Below are 24,605 nucleotides of genomic sequence, written 5' to 3' on the forward strand. Positions count from 1 at the left end.
CTTGGGCCATCTTCCACTGCACTCCCGGGCCATAGCAGAGAGCTGGCCTGGAAGTGGGGCAACCGGGATAGAATCCGGCACCCCAACCAGGACTAGAACCCGGTGTGCCGGCGCCGCAAGGCGGAGGATTAGCCTGTTAAGCCACAGCGCCGGCCAGCTAATTAAGTTTTGAAACAGAATTTAAATCCAGCTTTCTAGACTTCCAGAGCATGCTTATTCTTTTCTGTTACGTGGCCTTTCTACTGTTTCTCTCCCAAATTCTTCCTGAGGCATCAATAGCTAATAACATCTTCATTAATCTATTTAGTTACTGTCCTAGTAATCAGGAAAAACTATCTAGATGCTAAAGGTATGAAAAAGACAGAGCTAGTGCTGTGCGTAGTGGGTAGAGCTGTCACCTGAGGTGCCGGCATCCTATATGGGCGACAGTTCCTATCCCAGCTGCTCCACTTCCAATCCAGCTCCCTTCTTATGGCCTGGGAAAGCAATGGAAGATGGACCCAGTGCAAGGGTCCCTGTACCCACACGTGAGAGACCCAAAAGAAGCTCCTGCTCTTGGCTTAAGATCCACTCAGTTCCAGCCACTGTGGCCATTTGGGGAGTGAACCAGAAGATGGAAGATCTCTCTCTCTGTCTCTCCTTCTCTCTGAAACTCTTCCTTTGAAGTAAATTAATTAATCTTAAAAAAAAAAAAACTAGAAAACTACCCCCATTGATCAGTCAGCAAGTGTTATTGAGTCTCTAATATACTATAAAAATTATATGTTACACTGAGAGATGCAAAGAAACATATAACCCTGCTTTATTTGAACACATTTGTAGTCTAGTTGAGTAAACAGAAAATACCTGTCAGTTCTTAGTATCATTAATTGCCTACTTAAGTGTAAGGGCCAAATGAGAGTACGGTTCACTTGGTTCTCAGGGGGAAATTCTCTGGCCTGAGATGCTCAGAGGATGTTTGCTAGAAGAGTTTTTGTGCCATCAGAGGAGTGTATCTGGTTGGTTTGCCACTTGTCACCACCTGCCTGGACCCAGTAAGGTTAACACTGAGGAAGGTGGTAGACAAACGCCTCCCTAGTGGACTGGAGCAAGGGGCGCAGGGACTTGAGAATTTCTGTGTCTTCTTCCATCTTGAATCTCTAGGAGGGAGGGTAAAATCGTCAGCATCTCAGAGGAAGTCATTAAAGATGTTTGTTTTCAAGTCATTTTTTAAAGGGCTAAACCAGTTAGCATTTGTACCGCTAAAAGGCATACTAGTGCCCAGCTGGATGTGGAATATCCAAAACCCTTCATGGCTCCGGACCTCTCGGCTTCACACAGCAACTCCTCAACCCGGGAGCCACTGTCAAGAACCTTGGAGACCACAGAAACGGAAAGATTTGCCAAAAGCTAGTGACATTTATAGGGGTGCACCAGACTGCAGTGGGAATGCGGGTCCCATTTCTGTTGTTCTGATAAGCCAAAGACAGAAAGACTCCAGGGATCAGATGGAGCCAGAACTGTCTACTCTCCATGTCATCCCTCTGACCAATAACTGTCACTGAAGCCAAGTCTTATGTCAATGGAACCTGAAAGGTCACTTTTTATTAACTTTTGTTTTTATTTGCAAGTATTCTGCCATTTCAGTGACCACTTACAGAAAGCTTTAATGGCATAATAGGTCGCCACACTATTGTTGATAGAAAATTTAATTGCCACAGCCTCAAATCAGCACAATTTTTCAAGCACTATATCATTCTTTCACTGCTGTGATACTTGTAACCTGCAGAGATAAAATTTTAAATTATGGGAACACTCTTGGCAGAAATGAGCACATCATCCTTGCAAGTGTTTTTATGTGCCTACTTTTCTTAGATACTTTGAAGACGAATTTTCCTCGTTTAAACAGGCCAAGGCCAGCTTTTTGCATGGTGTAGATTGCAGGTCATCTTTCGCACAGGCTTGTTAATGTTCTCCCATGTGCTTATTATGAGTAACCTTGACGCCACTGCATTCCCTGGCCAACTGCTAAAGCTTTGTAGGAAAGGAGACGGCAGGTATCTTCTCAGGAAATAGGAAGACATGACTCATGGATCTGCCCCAGCACAACTGGAAGAGGAAGCTGGGCCTTTCTCCATGGATGGTTCCTCTACGTGGAGATGACTGAAAACCTTTTCATTGAAAGTCCACAAAGGAGGGCTGGTGCTGTGGCTTCGCAGGTTAAGCTGTCGCCTGCAGCATCAACATCCTATATGGATGCCAGTTGGAGTACTGGCTGCTCCACTACTTATCCAACTCTTTGTTAATGTGCCTGGGAAGCCAGTTGAAGATAGCCCAAGTCCTTGAGCTCCTGAACCCACCCATGTGGGAGACCCTGGTTCCTGGCTCCTGGCTTCAGCCTGTCCCAGCTCCAGCTGTTGCAGCCATTTGGGGAGTGAGCCAGTGGAGAAAAGACTTTCTCTCTGTCTGTCTGTCTGTCTCTCTCTGTAACTCTGCCTTTCAAAATAAATAAAAAGAAAATAAAAAAGAAAATCCGTTAAGGGGCTGTATCATCTTTCATTTATTTAATCTCTTATTCTTGAATTCTTCAAGGTTTCCAAATACTGTCATCAAAATTAATACTGTAAGACACCTTCTCTTTTTGTAAAGTTGCTTAGTTTACAATGGGTATTTTTCTTCTTTAAAAAATTTTGAAAAGATTTATTTATTTCATTTGAAAGTCAGTTACAGAGAGAGTGAGGAGAGACAGAGAGAAAGAAAGAGATCTTCTATCTACTGGTTCACTCTCCAAATGGCTTCAACGGCTGGGGCTGGGCCAGGCTGAAGCCAGGAGCCTGGAGTTCTTCAGGGTCTCCCACATGGGTGGCAGGGGCCTAAGGACTTGGGTCATCCTCCACTGCTTTCCCAGGTGCATTAGCAGGGAGTGGATTGGAAGTGGAGCAGCCAGGACTCAAATAGCTCCCATATGGGATGCCAGCACTGCAGATGACAGCTTAACTGGCTGTGCCACAGCCCCAGCCCCAAGAAACCTTCTTATGGATATGTATTTTAATGATTACCCTAAGATGCTTCCTTAGTTGCCAGTTGCCCATTTTTCATAAATATTGTTAAATTATTATTCATACTAGCAGTTTATAGCTTCACCTGCAAAACAAAAAGTGTAGCTATTACACTCCCATCAGCACTATTCCTTGAAAAAAATACTGTGTCTATTTCCACAGACACTGGCTGCATGTCAGGATGTTAGTAGAACTTGATGTCCTTCTGGGCAGCTGGGAAGGAATCTGATGGTTGCCGAGTACAACTCAACGTTTTTCATCTCTGCCACAGGGTACATTAGATCTGTGGAGCAACTCATGCTTGCCAGTGACTGTGAAGTAGATGGGATCCGTAGAGACTGCAGGGTTGACTGGTGAACATGATTGCAGAATGTGGCACTAGGACACAAATCATTGTCTCCAAGATTCAACTTGAGTATCTTCAGCAAGAAGGCTAACGCAAAATGCAGTTAATTGATTTGTCACTCAGTGAAATCTGATGTGGTTCTGAGCCTACAATATATTCTCAGAATAAATATGACAACTTTTATAGCCCCGAACCGAGGAGGTACAGCGATTTGGAAGGACAGGGATAAATCTCACTGTGATTCAAATGAGTTTAGAACAAATATTGTGCTACTGACCTTTATTTTAATGAAACAGCTCTTGAATGGCCTTTTGTATGATAAAGTTAAAGACCCATCTGGTTCCACATTCTTGGATCAATAATTCTTTAAGAGAACATCACATCAGTCTCTGCTAGGATGATTTTGGCTCATATAGTTTGCAAAACGAGAAATGCCGCCTACGAAAACATTCCATTTCAGAATGAACTGAAGGGGAAACTAGTGGCTTACAGGAACTTCACTCAAGAGATATTATTTTAATCTGTCAGGCATGCTATAAGAAAATACTTTATACTGGGTAATGTATAAATAATATAAATGGATCCTTCACAGCTTTGAAGGCTGCAGATCAAGGATCAGAAGGTTCAGTGTCTGCTGAGGGCTTGCTGTCTGCTGCCTGGAGGGCACCTTGTTGCTGTGTGCCCTGCGGGAGGTGAGCACTGTGTCCTCACATGGGGCAAGAGAAGAAGGACTGGGGTCGGCGCTGTGGCCTAGTGGGTAAAGTCCCAGCTCCTCCACTTCCGATCCAGCTCCCTGCTAATGTGCCTGGGAAAGCAGCAGAAGATGGGACCTTGCACCTATGTGGGAGACCCAGAAGAATCTCCTGGTTCCTGGCTTCAGCCTGGCCCAGCCTTGGCCATTGCAGCTCTTTGGGGAGTGAACCAATAGATGGAAGATCAATCTCTCTCTGTCTCTGTCTCTCTGTATCCTTGCCTTTCAAAAATAAATCTTGAGAGAGAGAGAGATGGACTAGGCAGTTCTCTGACCTCTTTTTTTTTTTTTTTTGGACAGGCAGAGTTAGACAGTAAGAGAGAGAGAGAGACAGAGAGAAAGGTCTTCCTTCCGTTGGTTCACCCCCCAAATGGCCGCCACGGCTGGCACTGTGCCGACCCGAAGCCAGGAGCCAGGTGCTTCCTCCTGGTCTCCCATGCGGGTGCAGGACCCAAGCACTTGGGCCATCCTCCACTGCCCTCCTGGGCCACAGCAGAGAGCTGGACTGGAAGAGGAGCAACCGGGACTAGAACCAGCGCCCATATGGGATGCCGGCGCCGCAGGTGGAGGATTAACCACGTGAACCACAGTGTCGGCCCCTAATCCCATTCTTAAAAGCAAAGCCTTTATTGCCTAATCACCCCCCTCCCGTAGGCCTCACCTCTTACTAGAAACATCTTGTGGTTTAGGTTCCAACTCATGGATTTTGGAGTGATACACAAATTCAAACCATAGCAGATACTTATTTAGCATTTCTTAGGCATCAGGCACTCCATGTAGTCCATCTCATTTAATACTTATAACAACCCTGCAAGATAAATGTTTACATTAATTGATAGATAAAGGAAGTGAGGAAGATAGAAGTTAAAGGCTAGTTCACCACACCACAGCTAATCAGAGGGAAGAACTGGAATTTGAGCCCTGCACGTTATGAATCCAAAGCCTTAGGAGTTCACTATACAAGGCTGACTTCCACATTCACAGCTGGGCTCTGAGGGATACACAGGTGAAGAAATGATCCCTGCATTCAACTACACTAACTTTTTCCCCATTAGAAACATGTAAAGAATTCACCTGCTAACAGTTCAGAAAAACACAGATATGTGTGTTTCTTTGGACCCAATTCAAAGGATGTATTTAATTCTTTCCTGAGTTGACAATACCCCTTATAATAACCAAAATTCAACATAATTTATTTTATATTTGAAGGTTTAATGAGTATTCTTAATAAAAATCTCCCTATAAGGCTCTCTGTCTCTCTGCCTCTCTCTAAGCATATATATACTGTACATATTTACATATATTTGTATATGTATATGTATATATGTATATTTACATATATATGTAAATATGTACAGTATATATATTACAGTATATATATATATATATATATATGAGAAGTCTTATTTGCTGGTTCACTTCCCAAACTCCTGCAACACCTGGGCCTGGCCAGACAGAAGCTAGAAACTAGGGACTCAACTCAGATCTCTCTTGTAGATGGCAGAGGTCCAACTACTTGACTCATCACTGTGGCCTCCCAGGCTACACATTAGCAAGAAGCTAGTCAAGAGTGGATCTGAAACTTGAACCCAGGTACTCTGATATGGGATGCAACCATTCCAACCAGCATCTTACATGCTAGGTCAGATGCTTGTCCTGGAATCTTTTAATTATGGCCAGGCTTAGAGTAAGACAAGAAAAAAAAATCAGTTTATAATACTCCCCTCTGTAGAAAAAGGAATAAGGCTGGCAGCATTAGGTCTTTGTAAACAATGTATTCATCAAATACTGGCAATTAATATGTTATTAATTAATATACCAGCCAAGATTTAATGAGCACCTGCTATATGCTAGGCACCATGCTATCTTTAGGGCACCACAAGAAACAGGGTATCTCAGCTGAGGAAGGTTTATCAGAAGAATCGGGAAGCACCCCGCCCCCAACAGTAGCAAGTCTCATAGCTTTGTGTTACTGTGGAGAGCTATGACTCACAATCCCAATCCAGCCCTGGACACAGAATCTATCCTCTCCACTGGTTTGCTGAGACACCAAGACATTCCTCAAGGAATGTCCTCTGAGGAGCCTGCCTGAGTTAGGAGATTTAGCAGCCATGGGCAGGTGCAATCAAGGACTTCTGGTGAAATTCAACTCATGAAAGAACTACAAAAATACCACTTAAGATAAAACTTTTTCTGGTCCATTGGAGCACACTGATGCACTGAATGATCACTTAGCAGAGACAGCCACTCATATGCCCTTCACGCCTGAAGAGAAAGTGAAGGGTTGGTTGACTAGTTCCCTGGGGAAGTCAGAGGCACTCAGCCAGTAGGGGAAGCAGTAAAATTCCACAGGCAGATCCTGCACCCTGATGCTAGGCCCATGAGCATAATCAGAATTCTCAAATGAGATCATCAATAACAGTAGGACAAACAGGAGACCCGCAGGCAGGCAAGCACCTATTTCAGATGCCCTAATCAATGGTAGAAATGAATTAAAAAAATCACTTAGAAGCTAAGGCTATACAAATCACATGCATAGTGTGTGTTGTTTGGGGAAAAAAAACTGAACTGATGGTTGCAAATTTTAAAAATTAAAATAAAAACTGTTCCGGCGCTATAAAATTTTGCAATAGGGTGGAAATGTTGGAAAGCAAAACTTTTTAACTGGCAGAATCTAAATGATTCTGAAATACTTCCATCTTTTGGAGGGAGAGGGTGGGATAGGGTAGGATTTGTTTTATTTCATCACTGTTTTTATTTGCATTTTAGCTATGCTCCCAAACATCTGAGCTTTTGAGAGAAATGACCAGAACATATACTCAGGCATCTCCCTTGTTTGCCTTTTACCTATTACAGCAAGGCTGGTTGAGGCCTTTCATAGGGAATGACTTAGGATAATGAGCAAAGAGTTGAATGATCTTAACCCCAGATTCTAGACCATGCACAGAGTCTGGGGAGAAGTTGGTAGAATGAGGTGCCAGCCTCCAAAGAAGCTCAGCCCATTGGATAGCATGACTGAGCTGGATTTGGTAGAGACGCTAACTCTGCAGAGCTGTGCAGCACCTAACTTTTTTTTTTAAGATTTGTTTTTTTGCTGAATGTCATAGTTACAGAGAGGGAGGGAGAGAGAGAGAGAGGTCTTCCATCTGCTGGTTCACCCCACAAATGGCCACAGTGGGCAGAGCTGGGCCAGGCCAAAGCCAGGAACCTGGAGCTTCGTCATGGTCTCCCACATGGGTACAGGGGCTCAAGGACTTTGGCCATCCTCTGCTGCTTTTCCCAGGCACATTAGCAGGGAGCTGGATTGGAAGTGGAGCAGCCAGGACTCAAACCAGCATGTATATGGGATTTGAGCATCACAGGCAGCAGCTTTACCTGCTAAACCACAAAGTCGGCCCTAGGATGTGCTCTTGATTGCTAAGAAGTGAGACACTCTTCAGGCCAAAGTCAGCCATGGCTATGCCTTTAGTGTGACCTCATCGGTCTTACTCCTTTGTTTTCTCAGAATGTTTTCCCCTTCATCCTTCTCCTTATCTCACTGTGCCAAGTTGCTTATGATTCACCTGCTTCCTTTTGTCCTTTCTATCGTAATTGTTTTCCTATCATTCTGTCATTTTCCCAAGCCTATTTTGTCATTCTGGTTAATCTGATTTTTCAAGATGATTTTAGAAGTATTTCTTTGTAATCTGTGGCCTTTGCAGAATTCTCAGAGCCAGTATTTTTTATCAAGCATTAGGCTGACTCAGCTCTACCACGAGCCAGGTGCTATGCTAGTTCAATGTGAGGATAGCTTTCTGTGAGAGTGCTATTTACCAACTCAGGCCAATCCGGGCCTCCTAGGGTCTGTGCTCAGGTATGTGAGGTCAAGTGCTTCTGCACGAGGTGGCTCTTATCCTAACCACAGTTTCACACTGTACCGAGCACTGTTCACACTAAACAATTCAAAGGGAAAGGTCTTGTTAGAGGGTTCACTGAATCAAAAAGAAAACAACCATTAGCTATCCGCTCCCATATTCTTCCTTTACAGTCTAATAGCAGGACAGTCTTGTCTGCCACTCATCCCTTAGGATCAATACACGGAGGTATTGATGACTACCAATGATGTGCTAATGGCTCCTCCTGTATAGTGATTGTGTCCAACTGCACCTTCCTCCCCTCCCCCACCACAGAGGCAGAGAGCCAGTAAAACAGGTTTCAGGATAACATCTGGGTGAAATAGTTAGAAAGCCACCTACCATAGCTCCAAACTAGGATGAGGCTCTAGAATTTTCCAATAAGTCCACTCAGCTGAGAGAGACAATCCTCCAAGAGTCTCTCTCATTTCCTACTGGATTTGCTGGGTGTTAGAATTCTAATTTTCACTACCTTAGAATGTGAATTTATTCGGAAATAGAGTCATCGCAGATGTAATTGGTTAAGATGAGGTCAAACTCAAGCAAGGCAAGCCCTTAATCCTTTTCTATCTGTGGCTTTTCTGTGGCTGGTGTCCTAATAAGAAGAGCAGAGACACAGAGGCACCAACACCCAAGGGGAGAGTGCCATATGTGGACAGAGGCAGAGACAAGTGCTGTGGTTGTGTGCCAAGGAACACCGAGGCTTGCCAGCAAACCACTAGCAGCTAAGGAGAGGCATGGAGTGATGCTACCCGGGGGCCTCAGAGGAAGCAGGCCCTGCAGACACCTTGGTTTTGAACTCAGCTCCAGATTTTTGCCATTCTAAGGCTCTTAGTTGGTGGTGCTTTGTTACAGAAGCTGTGGGAAATTGAAATACAGAATGTGTCAGCAATACAATGCCCTGCCTACTCTCTTTATTGGCTATTTTTCAGGGTGTGTTTGCAGGAAGCAACGCTGAAAAGTGAAGTAATTTCTCCATTTGGACAATGAGGAAATTTGCTCCATGATTGCTACAAAAATTATGGGTTCCCCCAGCTCAGCGGTCCTCAGCTGTGGTGCAAACCCTCAGCACAGGCATCATTCATTTGGACCATATTCTGCTACCCTTCTTGGACTTAAGGGCAAAGGGAACCAACGTACAATGTGCCTTCTGCCACCACCTGAACCAGTAGCAGAGATACATATCAGCTTATAAATAAGGTGAAACAAAACCCCAGACCCAACTAATTCCTGAAAGGGCTAGCATCCACTGCCCCTCCCCAAGATTGTTCCAGTGAAGGGGATGACAGTACAGGGCCTTCCTCCAAGGGAAGATTAGTTGGAGATTGGACATATATGAAAGACCTTCATAGAGACTATTTGCATTACCTTAAGATTCCATTTTCCTTGAACTTTTTGAAGTCCCCTCATGCACGTGACAGCCAATTAACATGAGAGATGTCAAGAATAGTATTTGGTGTATTATAAGAATATATTAAACTCATTCATTAGTATATACAAAAAAGGTTTTGAATTAGGAGGAGGAAAACAGTGATATGTGTACAAAAGCTTACTAGAGAGCTACAAATGGAATGTGGAAAGTGGTGAGGTCTTGGCTAGTAATGGGAGCTGGGGACACAAGGTTTGGGGGAAGGGGCTATTGGTTACAGAATGTGTGTTTACATCTCTGTGGTAGAACTACTTACATAGTGTTGCAATCTGTACATTGTATTGAGAGCTTTGAAAAGGCAGTGATCAATTTTATATGTGGTTTTAAATATTAGGTCCCTTACTCCTGGTAGACATGCAACAAATATTGTCGGTAGATGGATGGATGAACCAGTGGATGAGTAAAGATTGAAAATGCACAGTTTGAAAGAAGTTAGCATTGTGACAGGAGGATGCCATCAGAGAGGTGGCTTCATGCCACACCTGGGGAGACCTTGACTGCATGCCAGCTAGAGGCACTGGACGACAGGGCTGCCACTTGTCAAGGCGGTGAGTGTGGAGGTGACATTGGAATCATTTTAGGAAGCCTTATTTAGCAATGATGAGTCAGTTTCACTGTGAGGGATGAGCTTAGAGCCAGGAGGAAAACCAGTGAAGGGGCTAGGACAATATCCAGATTTAAGATGCCCCCACCATACTTTCACTTTTTAAAAGGTTCCATGTGGTATGACATGAAAAATTGGGATGACGCTCCCTGTGAGTGAACAGGGAAAGGGGAGCCAGGGTCATTGCAGTGCCCTCTGAGCACAGGACACAAAGGACAGTAGTGTTAAATGATTGGCAGGCATCCAGGGCCCAGGCAACCTTGGAATTACTCAGGATTTACTCCTCTTCTGCAAAGAGCTCAGTGGCAAGCGGAGATCAGATGGCAACCTTGCACATGGCCATTTGTCATAACAAAGAGCAGTGGGTCTTCAGCAACTGAAATGCACTCAGTTGCTGAAGAGCTGGTCTCCCTTGATCACTCGCTCACTGCCTCCCTCGCTCACTTGCTCACTCGCTCACTCGCTCACTCGTTCGCGCTAGCCCTAGAGGGGAGCATCACCTCCCTCTAAGTGGCTTCTATGCCAGGGGCTCAGAACAGCGCTCGTGTTACAGGAATAACTTGACCTACCTCCACGTTTCCAGGACGCACTTGTCTCAGTGCAGAAGACTGAAACTTTTAAAACTGTGCCGTTAATATGTTGAATTCCTGAGCTGGCTCAGTACGCATGCCCAACAGCCGCTGCGGAATCTGACGGAGATATTTCTCCTTGGATCCGGGTCACTGCACACTGTCTGCTTGGTGAGCCAGCTGGCAGACTCTTCCTCTCCTGCACTCAGCACAGGGGATTTCGCTCCGGAGCGAAGATCAGAAGCTTCCCCACTGTCAGGCAAGCTGTATGTGATGGGAAACGCTGATCTGTAGGTTGCCACTGTGATTACCTGGTGTGCCTTAAAGGAACTCTGTCCTAGAACGGCCTTACCAGTAAAAGCAGGAAGGAGCGTGATAGTTCCCAGTTCTCAAATTCCCAAGAACAGTTTATCTTTTACCTCAGGTGGTTTTTTTTGTTTGTTTGTTTTTTGTTTTTTGCCATTGCCCTTCAAAACCAGTGGTTATATAGTGTGTTTGACTCCTGTATTTGACACAGCATTTGATTAAGAAAAATTTCAAGCATTCAATTGAAAGAATTTTATAGTATAAATGCATATACACATGCCTACATTCCACCATTAGTGTTTTGCTATACTTGTTTTACATATAGTAATATGTAATATATTTCTCCATTTAGAGTGAATTTTTTTTTTCAGATTTATTTATTTGAAAAGCAGAGTTACAGAGAGAAAGAGGGAGAGGAGAGTGAAGAGAGAGATCTTCCATCTTCTGATTCAATCCCCAAAACAGCTGCAACGGCTAGGGCTGGGCCAGGATGAAGCCAGGAGCCAGGAGCTTCATCTGGGTCTCTATGTGGGTGCCTAGGGCCCAAGTATTTGGACCATCTTCCTCTGCTTTCCCAGGCACATTAGAGGGGGACCTGGATCAGAAGTGGAACAGCCAGGGCTTGAACTGGTGTCCATTTGAGATACCAGCATTGCAGGAGGTAGCTTTACCTGTTATGCCACAATGCCAGCCACCTCCTCCCCCCCAGCCACAAGTCAATCTTTTTTTTTTTTTACTTTGTGCTCGCTTCGGCAACACATATACTATTTTTTTTTTTTTTTTACTTAGCCCCATTATTTTTCCAGTAGAACATGTTCATTTATGCTTAAAGTTCAGCATTAACTATATGATCATTGCTCTAGTTTTAAAAGTCACATGCAATGGATAAGGTAAAACCATCGATGAATTGGGATATCTGTTTATTTCTTTTTTTTTTAATATTATTTTTGACAGGCAGAGTGGACAGTGAGAGAGAGAGAGAGAGAGAGAGAGACAGCGAGAAAGGTCTTCCTTTACCATTGGTTCACCCTCCAACGGCCGCTGCAGCCAGCGTGCTGCGTCCAGCGCACCACGCTGATCCGAAGCCAGGAGCCAGGTGCTTCTCCTGGTCTCCCATGCGGGTGCAGGGCCCAAGCACTTGGGCCATTCTCCACTGCACTCCCGGGTCATAGCAGAGAGCTGGCCTGGAAGAGGGGCAACTGGGACAGAATCCGGCGCCCGGTCCGGGACTAGAACCCGGTGTGCCGGCGCCGCAAGGTGGAGGATTAGCCTATTGAGCCTTGGCGCCGGCTATCTGTTTATTTCTGTTTGTGAAAGTGTCCTTAATATGTTGATGTAGCAAACAAATTTCAATTCTGAAATTTCAATTCTGCTTTGCAATGAACTTCAAAGTTCAATTGCATATAGGCAATATGCTATGTATGAAAAAATTACTAACGGAACTGCAGGTATTAAATACTGAAAAAGTTAACAGTTTATTACACTTTGTTTTATTTAACAATCTAGGAAGTTCGCAGCCATCAGCAGTTCCAGTGTGATTTCAGGTGTAGTGTAATGAAACTTGTAGGTAAAATACATGCACATTTTTGATAGCACATGCAGAGGGATCCCTCTAAGATTGACCTCATTGGTTTCGTTTTCAGCAGACTGCCCTGGGCCACTCAACCTGGCTTTTGTTGTTCCTGATGTTAGTGCCTGTTCTCTCTTTACAATAAATTCATGATCATCAGGAGATGTCAACTTGACATACATGGCGTCAGGGCCTTCACAGCTCCCATAGATTTTCTCCTCTCCATCCATTATGTTCTTAAGAAATCCCACTTTGTTTCTACAAGGACTTCAGTAGTTTCCCCCGTGAGTTCTGGGGCAGTCGAAAGAACTACTTCCATCAGGTCACAGCCGCTTTCTGCAACACGCGAGAGATTAGTACCTGGTCAGTCTCAAGTGAATCATTTTTTTTAACAAACTCTTCCACTATACAATAAAATTATTTTCAGTAAGAGTCATGAAATAAAATGAATGCTTATAATGGCTAGAAAAATGCTGTGAAAAATTTTACTCCATTTTGTGTATATAATTATGCAAGTCAAAATTACATTGAGGCGAGCATGTGGCCCAGCAGTTAAGCTGCCGCTTGGGTCACCTGCATCTCATATCTGAGTGCCTGGCTTGAGTCCTGGCTTCTTTGCTATCTATTTGTCTTTCTGCTAATGCACATGCTGGCGGGCAGCAGACGATGACTCAAGTGCTGGAGTCTCTGCTACCCCTATGGAAGACCCAGATCGGGGTCCACGTCCCCGGCATTGGCCTGGCCACCCTCAGCTGTTACATGCACTTGGGGAGTGAATCAGTGTATGGGAGATATCTCTCTCTCTCTGTTTTCTTGCCTTTCAATAAAATGTACACACATAAATAAAAATTGTTTAATTAACAAAATACATTTTGCATAAAAAAGAGTACTTATAACAATTCATGTTCCAGGTAACTGTAATCAACTTTAAATAAATTGACCCTGAGTGGTCACATGAAAGGACTGAAATGAAATAACTGAAATTCTGGTTTTTGTCTTTACAGTCACAGCATTATTACTGCTTGCTTCTCACCTGTTGTTTAAATGCAGGAATATGTAGACCCATGGGAGTTGCTGGAGACAGGGACTTTGTCGTAAGTACACTTAAATAACCCTGGACCATTAGAAACCTTCTACTGAAATGAATAGTTGGCACAGAGTCTTTTTATATTTGAGACAAATTGTATGCCTGGGAGCTGTCCATAGTAACTTCCAGAAAGAATTCATTGTTTACTAAAAAATGAGTCATGTTTACTAAAAATGTTTACTAAAAAAGATTATGTCCACTTGAAGCTTATATAGATGTTATTAAAATTCAGTTGTAAAAGCAATTTTTTTTTAAGATTTATATATTTATTTGAAGGGCAGAGTTACAGAGAGGCAGAGGCAGAGGCAGAGAGAGAAAGAGAGAAAGAGAGAGAGAGAGAGAGAGAGAGAGAGAGGTCATCTATCCTCTGGTTCACTCCACAATTGGCTGCAACAGCTGGAGCTGGGCTGATCCAAAGCCAGGAGCCAGTAGCTTCTTCAGGGTCTTCCACGCAGGTTCAGGGACCCAAGAACTTGGGTCATCTTCTTGTTTTCCCAGGCATAGCAGAGAGCCAGATTGGAAGTGGAACAGCTGGGACTCAAACCAGCATCTATATGGGATGTTAGCACTGCAGGCAACAGCTTCACCTGATATACCACAGTACCGGCCCCAACGCAGCAGTTATTTAGAATTTATACCAAAGATTTTTCTCAGGTAGGAGTATTTTATCATTGATATTGTTTAGAATTGCTGGCATGATGAGAATAAAATAATCTTCAGCTGACTATGATGTGTATAAGTTCTTTGTATGTAATTTAGCCTTCTATTATTGGCTGCCATTGTTTCTTTTGGTGGTGTCAAAGGGAAACAGAGTACACAAGTTAAAGACCAACTTTATTCAATACTCTTGTAGTAGGAGAACAGAGGCTTTGGCACAGAACTGAGCTCAATTCCAAATGCAATGAAGACAACTGGAAATTAGTAGCAAATGACCAGAATGAAGGGGTCAGTGGATGGAAAATCCCCAAGTGGTGACATCAAGGGTGGGGGGGTTCTTGCTAAATTGACCTAATGGAATTTTTACTAATGGCAGGCCTATACATCAAGGGTAAGGGATTTAAAACTTGATTAAGTATTGAGGGTGATCAGATATAACAAATGGAGGAATTCCTGCTAAAGTGATCTAGCAGGAGTCTTGCTACACTGGGCTAGGCAGGCTGAAGACATGGCCCAAAGATAAGGAATAGTTGAAGGAGAGCTCAATTCCTCTATTAGTCAGTCTTACATTACTGTAACAAAATAACTGACACAATCTACTTATGAAGGCAAGCAAGGTTTGCTTAGCTCACAAATTTGAAGGTTCAAGTCAAAGATGATTTGGCTTCTATTAACAGTGAAAAGCAAAGATGGGAGCTGTGTTGGAGCAAGTGGTCGTATCTTGAGTCAGGAACAGAAACAGAGACTGGGCCCAAACTGAGGTTTATGTGACAGTCCTCTAAGCAGAACTGCTGTCTCAGGACATGTCCCTGGTAACCTAGAAACCCTCTCCTAGGCTCCGTCTCCTCAAGTTTCCTTCACCTCCAAATACAGCCTCCTTGGGAACCAAGCCTTTAGGAAATGGGCCTTTGGGTGACACTCAAATGAATATGCAAACCACAGCCAGGCCCAAGGATGAGTCTCACTGAAAGGAGAGCTCAGAGGAGTCTGACTGAACCTGGACTAGGAGAGATGGCCAGGGACCACTGCTTAATACCCATTCTTTACTTACATTGATGAAATGGGAGTTAGTTCTAGAAATAAGTAAAAATAACCATAAAGAAAGCATGAGCTATTGAAGGATTGTAGAAGTCTGCCCCTTATAAGGAAGCCTGGCCTTCAGGCTAGCCTTGAGGGGCCTCGCTCAGATTAAGGCAACATTAAGACACTTTTACTGTGGGGAGCAAAACTGAGTGCTAAGGTCACTTTAACGTTCGCAATACAGCACGGAGGCAGCTTCGGTTTCTGAACCGGACCCGGTGCAGGTAAATTGACTCCATTCTGCTGAAAGCTAGCTTGCATGCAGTTCCCGTTGCCTCAGTTCTTCTCAAGGGAACAGGTGAGGGGGGTGAAAACTGGCTCCCCTGGGTGATCACGTACAGAACACCGGAAAATGGACAAAGAAAGCAGCGAGGCTTCGCCCAAACCTGCTGACCTGAAAGTAAGTAGACTGCCGCAAGCTTTCCCTGTTACTTGAGTGACAGTTCTTGCTGTTCCTGTTCCTGAAATGAGACAGTTTGACTATAAAAATAAATGATCTGTAATAAATGACCTTATCTTCTTATGGTGCTTAACAGAGTTTACATATGTGAGCCCGTTTTAAATTGCTACAGCTGGTGATTGACCTGCAACCGTTTTTCTGAAACTCTAGAGAAATTGTACTCATTCCTATGCAAATTTCTCTTTAAAATTTGATCAGCACTGACTAAGAATGCCCATAATATGTTCTTGCACTTAAAGCTCCAACCTTGGCCCTGTCAGCTCTACATGTGTTGGCATTTCTATGTGCTTTTTTCTTCTAGTTCTGTGGGGAATGCTAGACAGTAGCCTGACACCATGGTAAGCTCACCCTACAATGGAACGTTTTTCTCTTTAGAAATAGCATCCTCCCTTTGAGGACACTACATCGAGTGAGTCTAGTCTAGTTCAGTTTCACCAGGGAGGACATAGCGACATTTCACTCCTGGAGTTGACAAGGGTGTTGGCAAAAAGAATGAGGGAGTCCTGAATAATTCAGAGTGTACTTGGCTACATATTATCCCATTAGTTGGTGGGGTTAAATACGGGAAGCCATAGATTTTAAAGGGAAGAGTGAGGAGAGTGAAAGAGAACGAGCAAACTGTTCATGATAGTGCAAAGGAGATTATTTCTATGGAAATGGTGTTCTAGGTCATTGTCATTAAAAGAATGTGTGGTTAAAAGTTATTTCATCCCTGGAGTTTGGTTACCCTGACATGTAAAAATCTCTCTGTCAAAGAAGCTAAACTCTCAGATACATTATTAAAGAATTCACAGCATCAAATGACAGAAGATAGAGGAGAAGAAAGTAGAAGAGGAGGAGTGGAAACAGTTAAGTAGTGTGCTTTTCCCTCTGCAAGTCCACCTTAATACACTTAAATCGGTACTTTTCCATGTAACCAGGCTTCTATTGCATTCTTTGCTTTTTAAAAGAAGTTGACTTATGCTTGGGAAACTGAGTCACTAGTCGGCTCAGTGACTGGCAGTGTTAACACAGTAGGTTTGATTCCTATCCGACAGCCCTGCACAAATCATCAGGTCATGTTAATTCTTCCTTCCCACCACCCTGAAGCCAGAGGTGGGAATTGGGCTCATTTCTGTGAGGAAGTCTTATTTTCAGTCTCCTTCAGCCCAAAAGAATTGATTGTAAGAGAAAAACTACATAGTACAAACATTTGAAATACACAGAGCTGTGTGTACCATGAATCTACCCTGTAGGACCCTCACTTCCTTGTGTGTGGTCTACCCTGCTTCATGAAATTCAGGTCTCTCCCTGACAGCATCTGTTCTGCAGAGTTGGGGAGAGGCCCTGGAAACAATTTCCTTAGGGTACACAGGTGCCTCATTTTCCTAATCTCAATTGTATGGTGTGATGCAAGTCAACTTATTATATTTACATAAATAACTTGACACATTTAGACCTTTTAGCTCCAGGCTTTCCTGGCTGGATAGTTCCATTTAAGCTCTAGAGTACTTCTAATATTTCTTATTTTCTTTCTTTTTAAGATATCCAATATCTCAGTTCAAGTGGTCAGTGGCCAGGGGAAACCACCAGGAAGAAGACCACCACGAAAACCCATAAGCAGAGCCACACCCAAGAAGCAATGCAAGAAGAAGGCTCCCTTTTGGAATGTCCAAAACAAAATCATTCTCTTCACCGTATTTCTATTCATCCTAGCAGTCATAGCCTGGACTCTGCTGTGGCTCTACATCAGTAAGTTCTGCTCTCTGCTGCTTTGGGGTTAAGGGTGGGGTTCAGCATTAGCTATGTGGGCCTAACCTGCCCCGAGGATTTCCAGTGGCATCGTCCTCCTTCCCAGACTGATGCACCATTCCCAAAACTAGTGTTGAGGGGTTTTTTTCAAATAATTTAAAAAACTTTTTATTACTTAATTCAGTTTTTCTTATTTGAAAGGCAGAAAGACAGAGAGAAACAGAGACAGAGACTTTCCATTTACTGGTTCACTTCTCAAATGCCCACAACAGCCAGGGCTGTGCCAAGCTGAAGCCACAAACCAGGAACTCAATCTGCATCTCCCATGAAAGGTGGCAGTAACCCAAGTTCTTGAGCCACCACTTACGGCTTCCCAGGATGTACATTAGCAGGAAGTTGGATAGGAAGCAGAAGAGTTGGATCTAGAACCAGGCATTCTAACATAGGGTGTGTGTCTTCCAAGTGGTGGTTTACGCACCCTCTTGTGTTGAAGTTTTAAAGATAAAGAAACCAGAACTCCATTTCTAATTTCTCCTTTGCCTCTTTCGTTATCTCTTTTTTCCTGTGTAGGGCAACAGGAGGTGGAGAGATGGGGGGCAGGGTGGGAAGAGCTGAGGGAGGTGTTCAGGAGATTTGGGCTCGTTCAGAAATGTAATGCGTTGAAGCTGTAAAACGTGAATGGAGTGGTTAGCAGCTTTACTTCCTCCATCCACCCACTGCCTCCTGTTCCTAGGCAACCTCACATTTCCAGCTCCCTGAGCTGTTTCACACAAGCATCCTGCTCTCTCCTCTGTTGTTATGCTTTTGTTGATCTGATTGATCGTTTTGGACAGGTGTCATAACTAAGCTCTTTCTTATAGAGTCCTTACTCACAGAATTCAGTAACCATGGCATTTGTTGACTTGCATTCGAGTTCCCATCCTGTACAAGTTGATATATTTGATGCGACATGCATGCTCTGTGACATGCTATGAAACACACAGTTGGTCACTGCCCCCATTTCTGGCAGAGGGCTTCTCAGTTGATGTCTGTGGAAAATTGGAGAATTGCTGGATATGGACGTTAAAAAATATCCTGCACATCTGATGTCAGAAGTGCTGTGAGCAGAGAAACTATTTTCCTAGGTATACTTTCAAGGATATTAGAATCTGATTGGAAGACAAAATTTATAAACAGAGAATTAGTGAATATTGCCATGGACAGTTCAGGTCACATAAGTCTGTACAAATTGATCCATGCTTTTTTTTTTTTTTTGTACATTATAGGTCATTAGGCCCACCTAGATGCATTTCTTACTCAGATACTCATTTTCTACTCCTGAAAAATTCACAATTCAGTGCTGGAAGGTGTGAGTTGACGCTTTTGCTTAAGCAATAATTTTGTGACTACAGAAGAGAAACATCCAACCAGTCCAAGAATGGACTCTAGAGAAGTTTTCATGAATCAATTCCCAAAAATTCATTCAACACATTGAGAGAGGACCCACCTGTGGTCAGCATAGGGGACAGAGTGGTAAAACCAGATCTGGTCTCTGTCTCAAGGAGCTTATGGACAAGTAAAAGGGTAACTGAGATAAATACACACAACCCCAACACAGAACAAGCCCGCTTACTGCCATCACTCTCTGCTGTATCTCAAGTGACACATTTCCATAGCTCGAGCTTTTCTGTACAATATTTTGGAATGTCTTTGTGCATCAGTAGTTTGTTGGTTGTATAAATATCAGAGGACAACAAAGAGAAATTGGTATGAACAGATAAGAATTGTTTAACAGAAAACAGCTCAGCATCCACACATGAAACCTGGTTTTGGGGGGTGGCCTTGGGAAAGGAGAAGGGGACCCCTGATCAGGAAGACCAGGGCAGGTCGTGTATGTCAGTCTGAACTTGTGTTAGTGGACATACTCTGATTCAATGCCGAATTGATTTCTCTTGCATTGTTTTTGTCCTGACTCGTGAGTACAGTCATTGATGTGAGAAGGCTATGTGAGCTTCTAGAAAGATACCACAGCTCTCACCCACAATTTAGAGTCTGCAGTCAAATAAATGAATAAACAAACACATCATCTAAGTACTTCCCTGGTAAAAAACAAACACAAGAACAACATTGTTTTATGTGGACAAGTGGTCTAAGATCATGCATAACCGGAAAGAACTGTTGGAGGGTGGGAGCTCACGCCTCCTGCCCCTTCCTCTGTGTTGCCCCCTCCCCACCACAGCCTCACGGCACTGCCCAAGGCTACAGTGACCCTGGAAGCTGCTTCCCAGCATTCATGTTTCTTTTTTAATTCTGCAATCATTTATTTAGCATTGCCATGTGCTTAAAGAGAGTATTCTCTCTCTCTCTCTCTCTCTCTCTCTCTCTCTCTCTCTCTCTCTCTCTCCCCTCTTGCTTTCCTCAAACATTTACTGAGTTTCAGAGCTCAGTCAGGCACTGACCCTGTTCCAGGCCAGAGAGCTTGAACACGAGGACAGATGAGCAAAGAAAAGTGATGAGACCATGAGGTGTGTCCCCAAGGAAAGGCATGCACAAGGGCTGTGGGAGCTTGTAGGCGGCACCAAAAAGGAAGAAAATGTCAACAAAAAGAAACCAGAGAAAGGAGAGGCTGTCATTCCCCGCAGCCAGTGGGCGGTGGGCGTTCGCAGAAGCCCCCAGGCTACTGAGACCCACCCTCCTGGGCAGCAGTTGTCCCAGCGTCCTCCCTGGGCGCCATAATTGAGCAGGAGGGACCTGACACCTGGCTGAAGGCCATTTTTGTGGCTCATCGGAAGGATGAATTGTCCATGTTTTGGACGAGCCCAAGGCTGGCCCAGTACCATAGACATGCAGCCACAAGAGTTGGGAATGACCAAGAGCTCCAGGGTGATGCTCAGCTGGGGGTCCCTCTGTTCCCATGGTGCTGACTCCACCCCAGAACTCGGTGATGGACAGGGGTTCTTTCCTTCCTTCCTCTCCAGGGAGGTGGGCCACAAAAGTTGTGCATGTTGTCCTTGGCCCTTAGCTACTCTAGAACATGAATAATGCCCAAGAAGTAGAGCTTTTACGTTTAATCTCATCGTATGTATTTGCTGGAAGAGGCTAGGAAAAGTATTCAAAGAGATATTTGCAGGTTATTTGCAGGTGGAGGAGATGTGACTGGCTGCACTTAGAGCAGCACAGGCTAAGAAAAACACGTAGCTGCCTATACTGACACAGACAGGACAGTGCCTTGCTGCCAGGCTGATGGGAAACCCTTGTCATGGCATTCTCTCCTACTCTACAGGTAAGACGGAGAGCAAAGACGCTTTTTATTTCGTTGGCATGTTTCGCATCACCAACATGGAGTTTCTTCCTGAGCACCGACAGAAGGAGTCCAGGGAATTTCTCTCAGTGGCACGGACAGTGCAGCAAGTGGTGAGGGGCTGGGGGGCGGGGCTGGGAGGCCAGTGCCAACACAGGGTGGTGGGGTCGGCAGCCTTTAGGAAAGCAGAGGGCAGGGTGGATTTAGGATGTGGACAGAGGGAAATGTGGGATTTTAGCTTATCCTTGCTCTACAAAGGAATTGCTTATGTTTTTTCTGATTGATGTAAGAAAGAAATGACTCCCTGAGCTTGTTTTGCCCCATCTATAAAACAAAGGAATGCAATCAGATGATTTTTCAAGCACCTTCCTGATCGGAAGTTATATGTAATCCATATGCCCCTATTTCAACCTGAGAAGTTGGCAATGTCTCCACGGGTTTTGTTTTTCCCCCACACAAAGTGATATTCACTTTTCTTATAGAACAATGCATGTTACAAAGGTTTGTAAAATTCAGGGAAACATAGCAAACAATATCGAAACCTTTATTATTATTATCAAAGATAAAGCCCCTTCTCTTTTTATTAAAATTATTTATTTATTTGAAAGTCAAAGTTATAGAGAGAGAGGTTGTGACAGAGAGAGAGATCTTCCATGTGCTTGTTCACTACCTAGAAGGCTACAACAGGCCAGGCCAGGCCAGGCCAGGCCAAAGCCAGAAGCCAGGAGCTTCTTCCAGGTCTCCCACATGGGTGCAAGGTGGGCCATCTTGCACTGCTTTCCCAGGTGCATTAGCAGAGAGCTGGGTCAGAAGTGGAGCAACTGGGACTCGAACCAGCACTCAAATGGAATGCTGGTGTCACAGATGGAGGCTTAACATGCTACACCACAATGCCAACCCCGATAATCTGATTTTTTAAGCACTAGATTGCATATGTCTATGAAAGTAAATATGACTAACTCCGCCTGTCAAAAAAAAGAAAGAAAGAAAGAAAAAAGAAAAAAAAAAAGGCCGGTGCTGCGGCTCACTAGGCTAATCCTCCGCCTGTGGCGCTGGTACTCCAGGTTCTGGTCCCGGTTGGGGCACCGGTTCTGTACTGGTTGCTCCTCTTCCAGTCCAGCTCTCTGTTGTGGCCCAGCAAGGCAGTAGAGGATGGCCCAAGTGCTTGGGCCCTGCACCCGCATGGGAGACCAGGAGGAAGCACCTGGCTCCTGGCTTCGGATCAGCGCGGTGCGCCAGCAGTAGTGACCATTTGGGGGAGGAACCAACGGAAGGAAGACCTTTCTCTCTGTCTCTCTCTCTCTTTCACTAACTCTGCCTGTCAAAAAAAAAAAAAGAAAGTAAATATGAATATTCTTTTAGAAAATATAAGTTTTAAGGATCTCAAAATTGGCAAATCTCTTTTTGTTGTATGTTTAAGCTATTTCCAATTTTTCTACTATAATTTGACAACAAAACTGCCACATAAGGTATATATACCACATAAAGCGATCTTTGATTATTTCCTTGGATGATTTCCTGAACTTTTAATAACTTGGCCAAATAGAATTGAAAAATCTATTCACATCTCTTAGCACGTTACCAACTGTTCTTGGCACATTAAATTTCCTCCAGTTTGTATTTCCACAGTAACAGAGCGGGTTGGATAGCAGTGACCTTACACAGTGACAGGTACCTTGCAAGCTGGAACGAGCAAGAGTTGTGAGAGAGAAAGGAAGCACTCAGAACCACTACTATCAGAGTGGCTCTTATTTACTGAATGCTGTGCTGTCTGTAGTGGGTTCATCATGAAACCCTCCTCTGATATATAGGATTAATTCTTTAAATTATCTTAATTATAATATTTTGGTCATGTTAATGGATGGAAAGAAAAAGAGAATGAAGGCTCAGCAGGTTTAGGCAATACAATTTTTTTTAAATTTTTTAAACTATTTTTTAACTTTTATTTAAATAATACAAATTTCCAAAGTACAACTTTTGGATTACAGTGGCTTTTTCCCTCCCATAACTTCCCTCGCACTCACACCCCTCCCATCTCCCGCTCCCTCTTCCATCCCATTCACATCCAGATTCATTTTCAATTATCTTTATATATAGAAGATCAATTTAGCATATATTAAGTAAAGCTTTCAACAGTTTGCACCCACACAGAAACACAAACTGTAAAGTACTGTTTGAGTACTAGTTATAGCATTAATTCACATTGTACAACACATTAAGGACAGAGATCCTACATGGGGAGTAAGTGCACAGTGACTCCTGTTGTTGATTTAACAATTGGCACTCTTGTTTATGGCGTCAGTAATCACCCGAGGCTCTTGACATGAGCTGCCAAGGCTATGGAAGCTTTTTGAGTTCGCCAACTCCAAACTTATTTAGACAAGGTCATAGGGTCATAGTCAAAGTGGAAGTTCTCTCCTTCTCTCCTCCCTTCAGAGAAAGGTACCTCCTTCTTTGATGGCCTGTTCTTTCCACTGGGATCTCACTCATAGAAATCTTTCATTTAGGGTTTTTTTTTTTTTTTTTGCCAGAGTGTCTTGGCTTTCCATGCCTGAAATACTCTCATGGGTTCTTCAGCCAGATCCAAATGCCTTAAGGGCTGATTCTGAGGCCAGAGTGTTGTTTAGGACATCTGCCATTCTATGAGTCTGCTGTGTATCCCACTTGCCATGTTGGATCGTTCTCTCCTTTTTAATTCTATCAGTTAGTATTAGCAGACACAAGTCTTGTTTATGTGATCCCTTTGACTATTAATCCTATCATTATGATCAATTATGAACTGAAACTGATCACTTTGACTAGTGAGATGACATTGGTACATGCCACCTTGATGGGATTGAGTTGGAATCCCCTGGCATGTTTCTAACTCTACCATTTGGGGGAAGTCCGATTGAGCATGTCTCAAACTGTACATCTCCTCCCTCTCTTTTTCCCACTCTTATATTTAACAGGGGTCATTTTTCAGTTATATTTAAACACCTAAGAATAATTGTGTGTTAATTAAATAATTCAACTAATAGTATTAAGTAGAACAAAAAAATGCTAAAAAGGATAAAGTATTAAGTTGTTCCTCAACAGTCAGGACAAGGGCTGATCAAGTCATTATTTCTCATTGTGTCCATTTCACTTCAACAGGTTTCCTTTTTGGTGCTTGGTCAGTTCTCTTGATCAGGGAGAACATATGATATTTGTCCCTTTGGGACTGGCTTATTTCATTCAGCATGATGTTTTCCATATTCCTCCATTTTGTTGCAAATGACCGAATTTCATTTTTTTTTTTACTGCTTTATAGTATTCTATAGAGTACATATCCCATAATTTCTTTATCCAGTCTACTGTTGATGGGCATTTAGGTTGATTCCATGTCTTAGCTATTGTGAATTGAGCTGCAATAAACATTTAAGGTGTAGACAGCTCTTTTATATTTTTTAAATTTTTATTTATTTATTTATTTATTTGACAGGCAGAGTTAGTGAGAGAGAGAGAGAGAGAGAGAGACAGAGAGAAAGGTCTTCCTGGTTCATCCCCCAAATGGTCACTACCGCTGGCACTGTGCCAATCCAAAGCCAGGAGGTAGGTGCTCCCTCCTGGTCTCCCATGTGGGTGCAGGGCCCAAGCACTTGGGCCATCCTCTACTGCACTCCTGGGCCACAGTATAGAGGACAGCTCTTTTATTTGCCAATTTAATTTCCTTTGGGTAAATTTCAAGGAATATGATGGCTGGGTTGTATAGTAGGGTTATATTCAGGTTTCTGTGGAATCTCCTAACTGACTTCCATAGTGGCTTTAGCAGTTTGCATTCCC

General features: G+C 43.5%; 1 protein-coding gene across 2 annotated transcripts in view; it reads left to right on the top strand.

Moving 5' to 3' along the window:
- Positions 1 to 15,682: 15,682 nt before the first annotated feature.
- The window catches only part of TMPRSS7 (transmembrane serine protease 7), a 46,552-nt gene continuing 37,629 nt past the window's right edge, over positions 15,683 to 24,605 (top strand). The window contains exons 1-3 of one of the 2 annotated variants that reach the window (XM_062176634.1): positions 15,683 to 15,730; positions 17,314 to 17,521; positions 20,784 to 20,914. In XM_062176634.1, the coding sequence (XP_062032618.1) occupies positions 15,683 to 15,730; positions 17,314 to 17,521; positions 20,784 to 20,914 (387 nt within the window). Of the gene's footprint in view, positions 15,731 to 17,313; positions 17,522 to 20,783; positions 20,915 to 24,605 lie in introns of those variants that run through there. The other variant, XM_062176641.1, reaches the window with a different exon arrangement.

This window comes from Lepus europaeus, chromosome 2 (assembly GCF_033115175.1).
Source record: "Lepus europaeus isolate LE1 chromosome 2, mLepTim1.pri, whole genome shotgun sequence".
In the NCBI taxonomy this organism is placed as follows: domain Eukaryota; kingdom Metazoa; phylum Chordata; class Mammalia; order Lagomorpha; family Leporidae; genus Lepus; species Lepus europaeus.